The sequence below is a fragment of the Haliotis rufescens genome, unplaced genomic scaffold (assembly GCF_023055435.1).
Source record: "Haliotis rufescens isolate VD_foot unplaced genomic scaffold, xgHalRufe1.0.p SCAF_11, whole genome shotgun sequence".
NCBI classification, from domain to species: domain Eukaryota; kingdom Metazoa; phylum Mollusca; class Gastropoda; order Lepetellida; family Haliotidae; genus Haliotis; species Haliotis rufescens.
Window position 1 is genome coordinate 925506 of NW_025963791.1, and position 19350 is coordinate 944855.

The window sequence follows — 19350 nt, forward strand, 5'->3', positions numbered from 1 at the left end:
TAGAATAAGATGTTTAATGCCATGCAAATGAGATTGTTAATAAAAATACATGCCACATTGTTGGAGGGAGGCGGCTTACACAGGCAACTTTAAGTAATCAAACAGTTCAAACTAACAAATCTGAGATGTTTCAAATAACAAATCACTGGTTCAATATAAATACTAGACTGTGACAAATTACAACATGTCAGATGGAACTCTACCTGGGGAGCTGTATTGTCCTTGTTTGGGTCCACGAAAGGTTTCTTTATACCTGAAAAGCCAATTCCACTGAAAGTCAAGGCGACAATTTTCCTGACCAACAAATAGCCACAAAAATAATGAAGTGATTTCAACAGATTTTACAAAACTTCTGTCAGAATTGATGAAACTGAATGCTATCAGTACAAAACTCACACTAAATGTAATAATCTCTACTTACTTGTATTGTCTTCCTGTGATCCCTATCTGAGTTTTGTGTACCAGTGTTTTTTTCTGCTGGCTTTGTTTACCTCAGTGTTGTCTACCGTTTTTCTGCCTAATTACCTGTGTCTTCTTTATCAGTATTCCAATTACCTGTCTTCTTTATCAGTGTTCTAAGTACCTGTCTTCTTTATCAGTGGTCTAATTACCTGTGTCTTCTTTATCAGTGGTCTAATTACCTGTTTCTTCTTTATCAGTGTTCTAATTACCTACGTCTTCTTTATCAGTGTTCTAATTACCTGTGTCGTCTTTATCAGTGTTCTAATTACCTACGTCTTCTTTATCAGTGTTCTAATTACCTGTGTCTTCTTTATCAGTGGTCTAATTACTTGTGTCTTCTTTATCAGTGTTCTATTTACCTGTGTATTCTTTATCAGTGGTCTAATTACCTGTGTCTTCTTTAGCAATGTTCTAATTATCTGTCTTATTTATCAGTGTTCTAACTACCTGTGTCTTCTTTATCAGTGTTCTAATTACCTGTGTCTTCTTTATCAGTGTTCTAATTACCTACGTCTTCTTTATCATTGGCCTAATTACCTGTGTCTTCTTTATCAGTGTTCTAATTACCTGTCTTCTTTCTCAGCGTTCTAATTACCTGTCTTCTTTATCAGTGTTCTAATTACCTGTCTTCTTTATCAGTGTTCTAATTACCTGTGTATTCTTTATCAGTGGTCTAATTACCTGTCTTCTTTATCAGTGTTCTAATTACCTGTGTCTTCTTTATCAGTGGTCTAATTACCTGTGTCTTCTTTATCAGTGTTCTAATTACCTGTCTTCTTTATCAGTGGTCTAATTACCTGTCTTCTTTATCAGTGTTCTAATTACCTATGTCTTCTTTATCAGTGTTCTAATTACCTACGTCTTCTTTATCAGTGTTCTAATTACCTACGTCTTCTTTATCAGTGTTCTAATTACCTACGTCTTCTTTATCAGTGGTCTAATTACCTGTGTCTTCTTTATCAGTGTTCTAATTACCTATGTCTTCTTTATCAGTGTTCTAATTACCTACGTCTTCTTTATCAGTGTCCTAATTACCTGTGTCTTCTTTATCAGTGTTCTAATTACCTACGTCTTCTTTATCAGTGGTCTAATTACCTGTGTCTTCTTTATCAGTGTTCTAATTACCTGTGTCTTCTTTATCAGTGGTCTAATTACCTGTGTCTTCTTTATCAGTGGTCTAATTACCTGTCTTCTTTATCAGTGGTCTAATTACCTGTGTTGTGTTGAGCAGCAATAAGTGGGACGGAGCCTGCAGAGCTGGTAAAACATTTCCCTGATGTAAACTGCTCCTCTGTCAGTACTGACATGACCTGTGCAACAAGGAATAAAAACACCATGTACAGACATACCTTGTGTCACTTACCCTCTCTTACCTATGTTTCAAACCTACACTAGGCTTCATCAAAACTGTCAACACAATCGTCAAACATACTTACATTTTCAAAGCTTGATTTGTTTTGTATTGTTTCAGGTTTGGGTAACTACCAAGAAGAAATGTCCAATTGAAACAAGTACAAGAAGTATGTATAATCTTTAAACAACTTAATCTCTACTCGACTGACTTGTATTTCCTTGCCACCAACACAGAGTGTTTCATCGTCTTTGAGGAATGCCAGTTCACTGGCCTTGTAACCACTGCCTCGACCAATCCTGAATAAAGACATGTGTATTTCAATCTTCAAACTTGCTTGGACTGTTTTCATCAAAATATTTGTTTCTTTAATGCCGCACTCAGCAATATTCCAGCTATATGCTGGCGATCTGTAAAAAATCGCCTCTGGAACAGACAATCCAGAATTGACATCATAAGCATTGATCTACGCAATTGGGATGCAATCACATGCATCAACCACGTCAGCAAGCCTGTCCACCCGATCCCGTTAGTCGCCTCTTACGACAAGCAGTCACCTAGGCTTGTTACTACAAGCATGGGTTGCTGAAGACTTATTCTCTGCCCGGATCTTTACGGGTGTAGTCATCATAATAAACGCCATCAATGTTGTCTCTGTCAACTCTAAGATCATATATTTAAGATCACCCTTGTCAAACAATATTAATTCTGACCTGCATGTGTTCGGTGTATGCAGGAATGTATTCAGTGTATGTAAGTAGTCTGAGATGTCTTGTAACTTGCACCCACATTACAGATAGAAGACTAGCCGGAAACACAACTGGCACAAGGATTTTGATTCATGACAAATTAATGTTTTCATTTGAGAATCCTTGATTTTATCTTGGAATATATACATCTTATCCAGTTAATTTCAGTTACAGGGCAAACTATCTTGGCTCCCCTTCAGTTCCTGATATCAATTTGATATACCGGTACACCATTATGTAAAATGTGAAAATATTCCAAGTTGTTCACGAGTCCCTGTATCATCTCTTATTTCAATACTCAAGGTAAACATGTACTGTAATAACATGAAGTAGATGCTATTTGGAGACATTTTACAAAGTTGTGATTTCATAACAAAAATAAAATATCAAAGTTTTAATCTTGACTCATATGAGATGAAACAAAAGGTTACAGCCACTCACTCTTTGCTCTCCGTGTCATACAGAGTGACACTCCTGCCGTGAGTCACCAGCACCGCTGCACAAACACAAGTATATGTATTATACCATCTTGTAAGCAGTTACTACAGATGTGATGGAAAAGTTTCCAATCACTTCAACAGTTCAGATTTGATCATTTTCACACTTTCACAACACAAATGTTAATTGGAAGTCTGATGAATTTGTTTTTTTCATTATGTGCACAAAAGTTCCAATTTTTGTATAAAGAAATCCCCTTATAATCCTTATGATAACACATGAACACACCATCACATACTTTTACATGTCTCAAACACTTAATCTTGGAAGACTATTGTGTTGGCTTTTCAGGTAAAGTTGGTTTTTTGAAGAAACTGATACGTTGCACATACATTGCTATAAGTAATATTATCGCTGCATCACAAAAGCCTGTGAACAACAGAGTTGGGACCCCACAGAACAGAGCCTGATAACAACAGAGTTGGGACCTCACAGAACAGAGCCTGATAACAGAGTTTGGACCTCACAGAACAGAGCCTGATAACAGAGTTGGGACCTCACAGAACAGAGCCTGATAACAACAGAGTTGGGACCTCACAGAACAGAGCCTGATAACAACAGAGTTGGGACCCCACAGAACAGAGCCTGATAACAGAGTGTGGACCCCACAGAACAGAGCCTGATAACAGAGTGGGGACCCCACAGAACAGAGCCTGATAACAGAGTTGGGACCCCACAGAACAGAGCCTGATAACAACAGAGTTGGGACCCCACAGAACAGAGCCTGATAACAACAGAGTTGGGACCTCACAGAACAGAGCCTGATAACAACAGAGTTGGGACCCCACAGAACAGAGCCTGATAACAACAGAGTTGGGACCCCACAGAACAGAGCCTGATAACAGAGTTGGGACCCCACAGAACAGAGCCTGATAACAACAGAGTTGGGACCTCACAGAACAGAGCCTGATAACAACAGAGTTGGGACCCCACAGAACAGAGCCTGATAACAGAGTTGGGACCCCACAGAACAGAGCCTGATAACAGAGTTGGGACCCCACAGAACAGAGCCTGATAACAGAGTTGGGACCCCACAGAACAGAGCCTGATAACAGAGTTGGGACCCCACAGAACAGAGCCTGATAACAACAGAGTTGGGACCCCACAGAACAGAGCCTGATAACAACAGAGTTGGGACCTTACAGAACAGAGCCTGATAACAACAGAGTTGGGACCCCACAGAACAGAGCCTGATAACAACAGAGTTGGGACCCCACAGAACAGAGCCTGATAACAGAGTTGGGACCCCACAGAACAGAGCCTGATAACAGAGTTGGGACCCCACAGAACAGAGCCTGATAACAACAGAGTTGGGACCCCACAAAACAGAGCCTGATAACAACAGAGTTGGGACCCCACAGAACAGAGCCTGATAACAGAGTTGGGACCCCACAGAACAGGGCTTGATAACAGAGTTGGGACCCCACAGAACAGGGCTTGATAACAGAGTTGGGACCCCACAGAACAGAGCTTGATAACAGAGTTGGGACCCCACAGAACAGAGCCTGATAACAGAGTTGGGACCCCACAGAACAGAGCCTGATAACAGAGTTGGGACCCCACAGAACAGGGCTTGATAACAGAGTTGGGACCCCACAGAACAGAGCTTGATAACAGAGTTGGGACCCCACAGAACAGAGCCTGATAACAGAGTGTGGACCCCACAGAACAGAGCCTGATAACAGAGTTGGGACCCCACAGAACAGAGCTTGATAACAACAGAGTTGGGACCTCACAGAACAGAGCCTGATAACAGAGTTGGGACCCCACAGAACAGAGCCTGATAACAGAGTTGGGACCTCACAGAACAGAGCCTGATAACAGAGTTGGGACCCCACAGAACAGAGCCTGATAACAGAGTTGGGACCCCACAGAACAGAGCCTGATAACAGAGTTGGGACCCCACAGAACAGGGCTTGATAACAGAGTTGGGACCCCACAGAACAGAGCTTGATAACAGAGTTGGGACCCCACAGAACAGAGCCTGATAACAGAGTTGGGACCCCACAGAACAGAGCCTGATAACAGAGTTGGGACCCCACAGAACAGAGCCTGATAACAGAGTTGGGACCCCACAGAACAGAGCCTGATAACAAGATCCACACAACTGGGAATGATGACACACATTCAGCCTGGACATCATCATGACCTCATTTTAGTTGAATGCCGTGACAAGCATGAGATACTTGGAGCTTAATTCACCCAAGAATCACCATGGGCAATAAGTTCAGTACATTGTTACAAAAAGCCTAGGCAAGTCTAGATGAAACTAAACCAACTCTAGTTTCCTTGCTTCCACAGCAGTAGGGGGAAGGTTCTCCTGAAAACAAAATTTACAATTATTTTAAAGAAATGTTTTCCCAGACAAAGTGTTAGTCTAAACCCTAATGTAAAAGACTTAGATTTAGGGGGTCCCTTGATTCGAATATGAAGAAAGTTAACCTCAAGAACCCCAGGACCCCCTTAATTTCAAACACTGCAGGAGTATTTCTAGCATTGTATAAATCACTCACCATCTCCTTCCCACTTCTTGTGCTGAAACAAACATGAGATTCCCATTGCCCAATAGTTGTATGTCAAAAACCATGTACATTCATGCTCACAACACTAGATGTGTTAGCTTACATATTGTAATGCCCCCAAGGGCAAGTTCATTTCTCTTAGTGTTCCATGTTGTTTGTAAAAGCTTTGCTTTAACACTCATCTGAATGAAAATGTCATTGTCTTCATTGCTACTGAAGATGTATGTATCTATGAGGTATTCAAATCAAACTTATCATGGTAACTTAGTCAAAGACTATCATACCATCCTGTGTGATATCTGATGTATTCAAAACTTTCTACTTCTGGACTAGTAGATTAACATTGGCATCCACTAGGACAGATGCTCACCTTCTTTTTCGATCGTTTACACCAAACAACACTGAGGTAGTTCTTCTGTGTTGTTGCCTCTAACTTTGTTGCTGAGGCGCCTACAACAGTTGAAAGTAATTAATCAGTTTTTGCTAAAATGTTTTAACAATTAGAAGTCATGCTTGCTTTTAATGGTAGGCACATATCCTGTGTATCTTTCAAATTTTGCAACTGCTTTAAAAATCACTCTTGAAATATTTATTATAGTATACACACCACAATACACATTCAACCAGTACACAGATCATTTCAGACTTGTATTTATGTAATGTAACTTTAATTTAGGAGACACATAGTCTCTATAAAGGGCAAGAAAAGTCAACATAGCAACTTTGTAGATTTTAATACTTTAGGGCACACTTAATCACAAATGCTTGACCAAAATTAAATTTGAAAAAAAACAAAAACAACGGAAATAGTGTAAAACAGCTAATAAAAAACGGCAGGTGAAATCGCAACCCCCCCAACTGAAAAATTTCGCCGCTGTGGGGAATCCCCTCACTGGGGTTAAAATAGGTTCCCGGTGTTTGATGCGATGTACAATTTTAACTATCATGACAATTGGGCCAATGTTTAATCTGCCTGCTTCTGCCTCAGATTTTGTTATACAAAACATCTCTTTTTCAGTCTGCTCATCCATTTTATTACCGTGTCCACAACTTATGTCACCTCAAGTAACAACACTGAAGATGCCTTCAGTTTATTCAGGGAACAGGCATTTCTTGAGTGGAATAGGGTTGAGGGCAGCTGGTGTTGTATTATCCTATATATATATATTATATTGGGTAATACAACACCAGCTGCCCTCAACCCTATTCCACTCAAGAAATGCCTGTTCCCTGAATAAACTGAAGGCATATATATATATATATACAAAAAATTAGGTAAATGTTCACTCGGTGTACATGTAATATATATAATAAAATAATAAAGTCCACGTTAGTCCATCATCTTCTTTATATCAGTTTCATAATACATATATCGGAAATTGATATTCGCAAAATAATCACAATCATTTTTTTTCACTTTACTTGCTCTTTAAAGCCTTTGACGCTTTCCAGATTTTCACCAGTATCATGACTAGCAGACTAGTGGATTGGTGGCTGTACGTGGCCACAGGATTACATCTCAATGCATAAATCAAATACTGTCATGACATGGGAGCAATATTTAAATGAACAGCAATACATATGCACGGTTTTAGCTCATGAATGAATACAGGGTTAACAGACTGAATACCGCATCAACATTACCACTGAGGTGAACACAAAGTGATGTTTCTTGTTATTTGTGGTCATACATAATACACAGTACTTGATCATATACAAAATATATTATATTTATCATCTCATATAAAAAAAGCATTACAATAACATCTATAAGAAAGTGAATTTATGGATGTCAACTTCTTTAGTAAGAGGAACACAACGTTTCGGAGTATATGCTTACTCCTTCATCAGGTGAATGAATGATGTGAGGCAGAGAGCATATATATGTACATGTAAGAACAACAAAAGTAATAAGATAACAAAAGGTGGAAACTTAACAAGGGAAGCCAACAGATAATTGGCGCTGATAGGCGATTAGCAATAGACAATGGAAGCCAACACTTTACAGTAATTAGCACTGATAGTTCTCTTCCTTATGTGTATCACTTCTAAATGCATTTCAAAGACTTTAATAACATCTATATTCATACAATTTGCAGTGCCATGAATACCAATATCTGTTTATGTTTACCATTCCGTAACTTGGAAACACATATAAAAACCACAGTAGTTGATGATCATCACAAATAGGGTATATTTACTTGTTTCCATGTGTGTCTTTCTGGCATTCTGAATGTGTGGAGTATTCCTATCTCCCACTTGACCCAAGGGAGAACGAAACTTGCTGACTCCCAATATAGGTGATGAGAATTTGGACTTTATGGTAGATGAGGCTTGTGTCTTATCAATGTGTGTAGTGGCGCCATTGTCTTGCTCAAGAGGAGGAGTAATGTTGCTTCCACCTGAGACAGGCAATGTAGGCCCAGGCTCCTCATCCTCAGTGTCTATGGCAATTGATGGGGAGGAGGAACTGTGAAATGGAAAGTCACTTTGTCCTCAAAATATACAATAATGTTGGTCACATGTATCAATATGTTTCCTGATGCTCTATGTTTGGTTACCACACATTTCACTTATATATTATTGCCAATACATGTATAATTATTAAAAAAAGACACAACATCAATACTGAGCCAACAAATTATCATATCTTTATTAAAATGGCAAACAAAATAAATTTATGCTAAAATAATTTTCCAAAAAAGTTTAATCAGCAGACATGTTTAAATCATTATGAACAATATTGGTTTCAATTAATTCCCTGTTCTATAAATTACACCTTGTTTTTTTTAAAAACTATGTAATTACTTCTCTTATATTTCCACAGTAAATGAGCCCATTAGCCTATTGGCTGCTGACTAAGTACTGTGATGAACCGCCACGTAGGCACTGTCTCTCTCTGCAGTAAACTTTCTAACCTATGTCATGCATTTCAGGGTTTAATAATAAAACTGAACAACTAACAACCTATTGGGAATTTAAGACAAAGTAGTCCAAATATGACATGTCATAAACAACTGTTTAAAAATATAGAAATGCATGTATATTCTATTCAATTACCGACAAGTCACATAGTCTTTTCAGAAAGTTGTTACAAATAGACCAAAGCTGCATGTAATTCAATAAAATAAAAAATTGGAAACATATTTCTCAGCTGATCATGTCATAGCACATTTTAATCTTTCTTTGACATGAGAAGCTAAGAAATATATTCCTAATTTTTCTTTTAATTGAATTACGCTGAGAAACATTATGAAATAGGTGACCTGGTTCTTATAATATTACTTATCCTTACCACTTGTTAACAATATCAAAATGGTTTGACAATACTTTTCAACAACCAACATGCTTTATTGCAGACATACTGACAGGCCACAGGCCTATAGCACAAATCAGTGTAAATAGTAGATGTACAGAACTAATTGTTGATTGTTTATAGCACTTGTCTTATCATCTCTTAACTTCATTGCATGACATATAATATCTGTTGAGGACTTTAATATATTGATATTTACAAATGTGTACATTAATCAATTAAACTTAAAAGATATTTGGAATTGATACATAAAGGGAGCTAGGCATGTACAACATAGACTTCGATACAATGGGCACACGAGAACAAAGTGGTACTTGTCTTCTACAAACCCTTAATTACACTTTTTACACAGTCCACCTTCGGGATTTTGAAATATATTCCTGTTTCAACTCGTATTAGCAAGTTTTGTTTTCCATTGTCTAAAAATAATTTACTAGAGATATGTACATGATGTACTGACTATTAAAAACATGAAACTATGGTTGTAACAATTCACTAGATAATAAAGAGTATATAGCCAGTCATGCACAAACTGATAAATGTATATCACAAAATATATTAGAACATGAAATGTCTGAAAATTAATTGTAAAATACTACTTTCTAGTAACTGAGTCATTCCCTTCAACCATGTTCATGTCCCATACAACAGCCATAATTGTAAGCATACTTTGGTACACCCTACCAGAAGAATAAATAAAGGTGTATCTGTGATAGTGTTAACTTACACATCAGATGTAGACACAAGGTTAGACAGGCCTGTTTTCTTTGGCTGCAAAAATACAATTTGATTAGAAGAATTTCAAGACACATTACCATTACTATCTTACCATTTTCATTGAACCATTAAGTGATGTTTGTTTCATGCTACTAATATAACCACACGTGACAGCATCACTATTTGAAACATAGCTCAAAATAATCAGAAAAAATTACCCCACTTGCATTTGTATAGTATTAAACTTTGAAATTGAATATCAAAGCAATGTATAAATGTAAAAAATTGGACATCAACATCGAAAAAGTACTCGACAATAGAAGCTCCATAATGATGTGCGACAACCTCATCAGTGACATCTGTCTGAGCAACATTTCAGCGAACACATTGTCTTTCATATCTACTAGGTAATTTAACAATACATCTACTTGTGGAAGTATTTAATTCAATACGTTGTTTGGTGGAAAGCCAATCCCACCCTCAATCAACCTGTTACTTTAGCGAGGTGACAAAACTTAGAAACCGTTACTAAGGAATGTGATTGTGCACATCCCTTACCAAAATAGCTGAAGGTGTCCTGTATACTGCATTCTTGCTTATATCTTTTACAGAGAATAAACCTTTGAATACAATCATCACTGCCTCAGTCCACATTATAAAATCATCTGCCAGGACCTGTGACATGATGTTGGAGAGAAATACAGCAGAAAAAGCTCAAATGTATTCTCTAAACTCTTAGTGTTCATCTCCACATTGTGGCGATCAGAAAGAGAATGATGTGGCAGGGGTATTCTCGTGATCAGGTCGTGTAGGTCGCTTTGCACAGGATTATCTCGTGTGACCCATTTGTTTGGGTGGTGACCATGGTGATGATGGGATGTGTTCTGGTGATTTGCTTTTAGAAATAGGGGATTTTGTTCAAGCATGTTTACATATAGGATCAAAAGAAGAAAGTAGATGCATAGTGTGAGATAGGATAAGTTTAATTATTTACAGTTTACCTCTGACACCACAGCTTCGGTTTCATGCACTTTTGAAGAATTTGGGTTCTTGAATGGTACAGAGAACTTTGTCCTTTTAGCTGGGTTCAGCTGGCTGGGGGCTGCAGACCTTCTCATATCTCCATCCCTGCTTGTACATCTGAAACATCACAGTCCTGGGTCCTCTATTTATAAGTTACAGAAATGTTTACTCATTTTCGATAATTGTTTGTTGTTTAGGCCACACTCAGTAACATTCCAGCCATATGTGAATAGTCATAAACAAGTATGTTGGTAGATATTTACTGTGACTTTGCTGGAGATTATAATATCAATCTAAACTTATTGTCAAGTATCGGATGATAGGCCGATTAGTGGTAGAAATTGGCACAAGTCCTGTAGTCCTTGCTAAACTGGCCATTAGTAAGGTATCATTAGGACTAGTAGAAATTTGCCACTTTTAGGGGTTTTGCTATATGTTATCATTATAAAAACTAGTGGACTAAAACTGTTAGTTTCTACCGCTGAATATACTATCGCCTATCGTAAAGAGAAATTCAGAAAAGTTACCAACATCAGACTTAGGCTACATGCTGCACGTTTACTTACCCGTTTACAATGAGCCTGATCCAGTCGGTCACATTTAACACTCAACAACCACTGGCAACTGGGATTCAGATGTCAGTGATAGATAAGTTGCGGTATGGGAACTTTGCATCTAGGATTATTTTATGTTCCGCGCCGTTTTGCTAGGTCGTCCAAGGTTTATCGGGAGTTATCTACCCATAGCAGACGACGTATCACGCGTCTACTGGTAATCCCATCATTTGCTATTGTACATATATTGAAATTACCAATATATTCGATGTATACATTGCACTGTAAACACAAACAATACCACAAAACCATTTTCCACTTTGAATCCAACAGTTCTACAGTGAACCTACACATGAAATGTTTAAATATTAAGTAGCGGCCCTTGATATAGCTCTCCGAAAATAAAGTTGAGTAAACTGGTGTTCGCTGTCTTATGCGTAAAGACAGTCACCAAGCTTTTAGCTTTCCAAATAATAATAAAAGTTTCGAGGCCAAATGCAAGAGTCCGTTTTGCAATAATTCTTTTAGTTTCTGTTTTCGAGATGGATTATGGATATTGTGTTGTAAACATATTTTATTGCCACTATTTACAGGAAATTGGATCTATTTACACGTAAGCCATTTTATGTTAGTTATTTAACACTGGCACTTTAGGAAAAAACAAGACAATAATATATGCCTAACTGGAAATGGATCAACTGAATGCACGTTGAGGTATCTGCAGGCTGGATAAACATATGATAAATCAATCTAAACGTGGTCAGTCTATAGATCTATTTTCATTTGGTCTGCAAATCTGAAATACAGCGGGTTATAAATTGTTCGTTTTTGTTAGCCCTGAGATCCCTACAACAGTTACTACCTAAGTCTGAGGTAGTTGGATTTGGAAGAAATGGATGCATAAATCAGTTCTGCAGTTAATCGTAAGAAGTTTTTTCATAATCGTTTTCATTACGATGGTAATACTATACCTTCAAGAATTTTTAACATGCCTGTTCTGTTACATTTCGAAACAAGATTGCTTTATAACATAAAATCTGTATGAAAGTTGAAGCCAAACTAACTTGTCGTCACAAGATGTGACTAAAGTAACAGGCTAGTGTTGGCTATCAATCAGAAATAAGCCCTTAGCCTGGCCAACATGACTAACATATTGTCACAAAATGGGGTATTCCGCCCACACTGGAGCAGTGGACGAGGCCTGATTGATTATAGGTAACATTTGTTCCTGAAGAGTAACAAAATCACAGTAGCATACAAACAAACCCAATCCAGCATGGCACAATCTAAACGGTGTGTACTGGAAGCAACCTTGCTCCGTGATACAGATATATTCATTTTTTACCCGAACTGGATTCAGTTTGAGATAACCAAAGGCGTATATAGATACGTATGTACGTCTTTGAGATAACAAAATTACTTCTCCTGTAGATGCCGACAGACGAGATCACCATGCACCACAAGGAAGGTTTATTCATCTTTAATTACCACACTAGTGTTATACATGTATACTTTCAGATTTACCTGTGTTTCACTAGACACCATTCACTGGATTGTTTGGTCCAGACTCGAATATTTACAGACTGCTGTCACATGGCTGGAACATTGCTGAGTGCGGTGTTAAACAACAAACAAAAATAGTGGATGAAGTACAAATATAAATGGATGCTGCAAAATAAATACCAGAGCATCAAGACGGGGTTTAGCGAAAATATATCTAAAAGGATCTACAAAGTTACGAATGTCGAAACTAGCGAAATGCAGAAGGATCACATAACAAATAGGTAAGGTTCAATAATGAGTCTATTAATTAATCACTGAACTTATCGCGTGATATGCCAAAGGAGAGGCACAGGCCACCAAACTGGGGATGCCCGTGCCTATAATAAAAACATGAGATGAGAGTGGATTAAATGGCCAAGAGTGTGCAGGTACTAGTGGGCTAGTTGGGTATGCGAAAAAAATACCTTTGCCATGGCAACTAGCATTGCCAACAGGATTAGCAGCTACGGCTGCTGGCCTGGGACAGCTACAGCAAGCAATGGTAGCTTTTAAATATGCTACTGTGGGACAGCTACAGCTGCCAGGCCCCCAAAGCTACCATTGCTTGGCAACTACCACATTGCCAAACATAGCTACCGCTGCTGGCCTAAGTCAGCTTCTGCTTCCCGGCCCTAGGTAGCGGGCCAAAGCAACTACCGCTGCCTGGCCCAATTAGTAAAACCATTGTGGCAACGCTGACATGACAACTACCGCCGCTGCCCAATATACTGGCAATTGTTTGCCCAACATAAGCTATAAAGTTGGGAAAGACTGTCATCATGCCAATAGCGCCTGGGCAGAGTCCAATCCGAGGGATTGAGGCCACCATATTAATGTCAAGGTAGAGTTGGCTGCCCTTGACCATGCCCAGGTCATCCATGCCAAGGTGAATGATGAGGGCTCTGGGGCTGCGCCTTGTTTCCTTGGCCTGTGCATCTAAGATGATGTCCAGCTCCATCCACCTCATTTCACCTCACGCCAGGCATAGCATCCTTGGTTTGTCCTGATCAAAAGGATCTACAAAGTAACGAATGTCCAAACTAGCGAACTGCAGAAGGATCACTAGTAGGTAAGGTTTTATAATGAGTTTATTAATTAATCACTGAACTTTTAGCTTATAGCAACAACAAACAAGCATGAAATATTCACATCCCCCGCCAATATGACATGTCGGGTGTGTGCAATGCATTAGCGCCTGTGAACTATGTTCACTGGGCCTTTTTGTAAAGAAATATAGTACGTTTTTCAAGATCTGTTCCGGAAACGAGGACTACCTCCATTTTCAGTCTAAATCAAAGTCGTTGCCATGGAAACTCGTAGAATAACTTTTTAAAAATATCCCAAACTATCCAAAGGCACCAGTTCACCACTAGACCTATCAATATGCAAAATATGGTGAAGAAAAATGGTACGGTTTTCAAGATCTGCTCCGGAAACGAGGACTACTGCCATTTTCAGTCTAAATCAAAGTTGTTGCCATGGAAACTTAAAAAATATTGTTTTTAAAAATGCCAAACAATCAAAAGGCACCAGTTCACCACTAGACCTATCTATGTGCCAAGTATGACAAAGAAATATGGTACGGTTTTCAAGATCTGCTCCAGAAACGAGGACTACTGCCATTTTCAGTCTAAATCAAAGTCGTTGCCATTGAAACTCGAAAAATAACTTTTTTAAAAATCCCAAACTATCCAAAGGCACCAGTTCACCACTAGATCTATCTATGTGCCAAGTTTGGTGAAGAAATATGGTACGGTTTTCAAGATCTGCTCCGGGAACGAGGACTACCGCCATTTTCAGTCTAAATCAAAGTCGTTGCCATGGAAACTCGAAAAATAACTTTTTTAAAAATCCCAAACTACCCAAAGGCACCAGTTCACCACTAGACCTATTTATGTGCCAAGTATGGTAAAGAAATATGGTTTGGTTTTCAAGGTCTGCTCTGGAAACGAGGACTACCGCCATTTTCAGTCTAAATCAAAGTTGTTGCCATGGAAACTCGAAAAATAACTTTTTTAAAAATCCCAAACTATCAAAAGGCACCAGTTCATCACTAGATCTATCTATGTGCCAATTTTGGTGAAGAAATATGGTACGGTTTTCAAGATCTGCTCTGGAAACGAAATGTGACGGACGGAAGGACGGACGGACGGCACCCATTCCTATATCCCCCTTCCACTTTGTGTGGGGGATAAAAAAACAGCTAATAAATTTGTGTAAATAAAAATCACAGCCTCCATTTGCTTAAAAAAAATAACTCAGCCTCAATAAAACGTATGAACCACAATATGGCCATCCTCATCAATACAGAATATTTTGTGAGCAAATCCATAATCTTTGACAGAAAGATATGACCATGAGAGACAGTATGCCTGTAACCCCTATTTATTAATAATCATTTTAAATCTTCCATTTCAAGAGGCCATAACAGTTGTTGGCTGTGATGGGAAATGAGCATTAAGCATCACATATCCTTGCTTGGAAACTGACGATCAAAAGAAACGTTACCAATCAACATCATAATTAACAACATCAGTCCAAGTTACGGTATGAGAATCAAGTTGGCCTAAAATGTACCCTTTTGCAGTTTGAGATGCATCAGATGTGAGGAAGAAGGGTTTGTTTTGGTTGGGATAGGCAATGATGGGGGCTGTTGTAAGGGTTGGCATTAGCTTTTCGTTGTCTGTTGGCAATTGTTGGACCATTCGAAAGATGCGACTTTTTTCAGACGGTTGTACTGAGGGGAGGCGATGTCAGAAAAATTTGCTCCAAATAATACTGGTAATAATAAGTGACCAAATCTATGAAATGACACATGTCATGGACATTTTCAGAGGGTTGGATCTGTGTAACTGAATCTATTTTTGAAGGACCAACATGGATGCCATCTTTGCTAAAGATATGCCCTAAGTAGGTGACTTGTTTTGGCACGAATGTACATTTGTTTGGTTTGAGAGTGAGTCCTGCTTCTTTGATCTTTTGGAATACTGCCTTGAGGTGACTTAAATGTTCCCAAAACGTTTAAGAAAATGTTATGTCATCTACATTTATTAGTATGTAACGCCAATTCTGAAATGGTTTGCAGAAATGCCATTGAAGCATTTATGAGGCCAAAAGGAGGGAGGCGATTCCATCCAAAAACACCATCAGGTGTAATTTAGGCCGATTTGTGTTTTGAATCTGGATGGAGTGGTATTTGACAAAAGCCACTAGCACAATCAAGCACACTAAAAATATTGGCAGAGGTGGTAGAGGGGAAAATATAGGTTTTGTAACTGCATTGAGGCGTCTATAATCTACGACAAAACACGAAACGGTAAGAGCTATGTTCAGAAGAACTGGGCTGAATGATATTGGTTTCAAACCATCCTTGCATCTGTCTGGAACTTTCTTTCCTAATGGGTGCGTTTTACCTATAAAAAGGTCTGATGTCACATGTTTCTATTTTCTGATTATGTAAGTGTGTTTGTCCTAACTCTGACCAACCTGAGGCAAAAACTGATCTTTGTGATTGGAGAAATGCATTTTACTATGTACTTGGACTTTCAATATTTTAAAAAGGCATTTGGGGACAAAATCTCCACACGTTCATGGGTATTGTTATGGTGCATGGCTAGTCTTCCCATTGGCCAAGGCCACTGCCTCACCCGTCCATCCAGTGTCATTCGTCTACAGACAAAACTCCTTGCAACGAAGCTTGAAGTGATGAAGGTCTTAGACGTTTACCACTTCGATGAAACCCACGAGCACGGGTATGGTGCTGACAAACCTAAAAACATAATCGGGGCGAACTGAGATTCTAACCCACAATCATAGGTTTTTGGCGTGCCCAAGGAACGCAACTCTGCACAGCGAATTGCGGAACGTTAGAAGACCGGGCCACCTGTGCCCCTTGTATCATACCAAAAGCTTGTTCTTTAAGTTCCATTATTCTCAGCATGTTATTTGTCACTCCCCAACAGTTTGGGTGTACATCGTTTCTTGTATATCCATATCTTTGTAGGCTGGCATGCTGGAAGTGCAGCCAAAGTGTCACTTCAAACTCAAGTTCCACTGATCTGGGGGATGTAGCACTGACATTACTCAGCAAACTGTTGTGGTTGTGTTTGAGCGGTTGATTCTTAACCATTTTGTAACATTATTCCGGGTTTTGGATCCAACTTTCAGTTTGGTAACATTTCCACATCCACATCATCTTAGTATCTTAGTAATTGAAAAGTACATTCCTCCAGGAGAGATGAGTACAAACATGTCAAGTTGACTGGGTCTTGCTGCACATGGTTATATAAAAAATGGTCTTTTATTAATTATTTTATACAATGCTTTATTATACTGCTATTTTCATTGTTCGGTTTCAAAATCACCTACATCTGTACAGTAATAATGTGTTAGTGAACTGTGAGAAAAAAACAAAACATTACTTTCCTCAGTAGATATAAGTCAGCATGAAGCCGATTAATATTTTTATTTTTAAACCAAGATCCACGGATGTGATGCCATTATATGGGATGAGTATACTGGATTGTTTATTTTAGGTATGTAGATGGGGGCATGGGGCTTTCTCTGCTTTTCCCAAACAGGAAGTGATGTCATTACACCATAAGTGCTTATAGATCTAGAAATATTTCGTATATACACACACTTGCAAGGAACACTAGCAGGAGAGCACAGGTCCTTGTGTCATTGCAAAAAAAATTCTAGATCTATTATATTCACGAGTGTCAGAGATGCACTATCCTAAGTATATTTTAAGTGATATCGAGAAATACTTAAGCAATGACACATTGTCCTGGCTAGGAGAGTGGAGCATATAGCTTTCATGGTAGTGTAGCTATAAACAAGGGCTTTTTTTATAGTGGTACTGCGCTGGGCATGTTTATTCAGTATAATGACATTATACCGGAATAGTATATATGCTTTTAATTAATGTCAATAGACCTGTAGTACATTTAAGTGTCTTTAGTCACAGGCATGGTACTTTAAATCTGGTATGATGTTGCTTTGTAGTACGAAACACACAACTGTCAAGGTAATGATATAAGATTAGTGTCTAATGTAATAATTTCTTGGACCTTGCATGGACTGCTTCTATTTCTAGTTGTGAAATTGGATGTGCATGGTGTATGTGGTATTTTGAATAACATATTATACGGTATTAGTGCAATTTGATTTTTTACCCTGCTATGGTCTGTAAAGTTCATAAATGAAGTCATCCGTGAGTGAAGGGGAAAGTTTAATCAGAGATTCCTTGCATGGAATAAAAAGAATTAGAATTTTTTCACTCACATGTATACGACAAAATACTCCCACAAAATATCAATCTAAAGCACCTATCAGGTACAAAAGTGTAAGAAGAAACGGCAATACTTTCTTGAAGTACTGTGTGAAAACGTACACACATGATCATCCCACACAACATACAAGGCACGCCCGGTGTGCACCAACTCTGCCTTTTTAAAAGGCCATTGTTGCCTTTACCCAGCGCAGGAGGGCTCTGGAGAAGGACTGGGGCATGACATGTGAGACTTCATTTTCATCAAGGAGAATCTCAACGAAAGTAACATCATCCATGATGACCTGACCAGCGGTGTTCATTGACACAGATGAGACGGGGTTGGGGATGAAGGTGAGGGTTGACGGCAGGAGGGACACTGAAGGTTATGAAGTAAACAAGTACAGTTAACAGGTACCATGGGAGTATTTCGTACAATGATAATTCGTTAAGATAATTTGATGTGCAAACGTGTCAATAAACTTTCTGCAAATTTAACTTTTCTTTAGAAAATAGGGATTCGAATAACACCTACATAGCAAGGGAGGTGTCCAGAGGGTGAAATCCTTGGGAAACCTGGTCTCCGTCAGATCTATAGCTGTGTGGGGGTTATGAACAAAAGAGTAGGACGTACACTATAGTGTTAATGATAAAATAAATAAAGATTATACACCTATCTGGGGGCTAGAACTTAACACTAGCCCCCTAGCCCAGGGCTAGTACACATTCCTGCGGGCTGATCCACATTTCCAAATTTCCCCATTGTTTAACATCACAATTTTATCTTTACCCAGGTTAGTACAGTTTTGGAGTATAGTTTTAACCCTGTATAAATAATAAATTGAATATTATAATTATGACCCTATGACTTTATCATTATTTGACATAATGCTTTTGGTGGATGGAAACAAGAGGAATTGGGTAAAATGTATTTTGCAAGTTCCCCTTTTTTCTATTCTTTTTTCTTCTCCTGTTCTGACGTGTTTTATCTTCATGGCGAGCATAGGTCGCAACGACATTAGGTTTACCATATCAGATCGAGATCAAGCGAATCAAATTATAATAAATCATGATAATGTTTGGTTTTTGAGGTGTTACAAAACAAATGAGATCGGCAACGCATGTTTTCCGAAGAATCAGACATTATGCAGGTTTTAAAACTTTATCGATGAGAAAATCTTCATTATTTCTCCATGATCATGGGTGGACTTCGATTACAAAATAACCAGATACAAACCATTCACATGTAACGTCCTATCGCCCAAATATAACAATTCAAATAAACTTAAATAATGCAAAACTTACTGGTATCTCGAACATAGCTACGTGTCTCATGTTGTAGAA

The 19350-nt window shown here is 38.5% G+C and overlaps 1 protein-coding gene across 1 annotated transcript in view; it reads right to left on the minus strand.

The window, feature by feature from the left end:
* LOC124144587 (DNA repair and recombination protein RAD54B-like) overlaps positions 1-11835 on the minus strand; it is a 34111-nt gene extending 22276 nt beyond the window's left edge. The window contains exons 1-10 of the mRNA XM_046514076.2: positions 11205-11835; positions 10617-10755; positions 9626-9669; positions 7784-8052; positions 5953-6032; positions 5574-5595; positions 3004-3058; positions 2025-2112; positions 1676-1772; positions 204-253 (exon numbers count right to left, since the gene is read on the minus strand). Coding sequence (XP_046370032.2) covers positions 204-253; positions 1676-1772; positions 2025-2112; positions 3004-3058; positions 5574-5595; positions 5953-6032; positions 7784-8052; positions 9626-9669; positions 10617-10733 — 822 coding nt within the window. The 5' untranslated portion in view covers positions 10734-10755; positions 11205-11835. The remainder of the gene's footprint in view (positions 1-203; positions 254-1675; positions 1773-2024; positions 2113-3003; positions 3059-5573; positions 5596-5952; positions 6033-7783; positions 8053-9625; positions 9670-10616; positions 10756-11204) is intronic.
* Positions 11836-19350: the final 7515 nt, after the last annotated feature.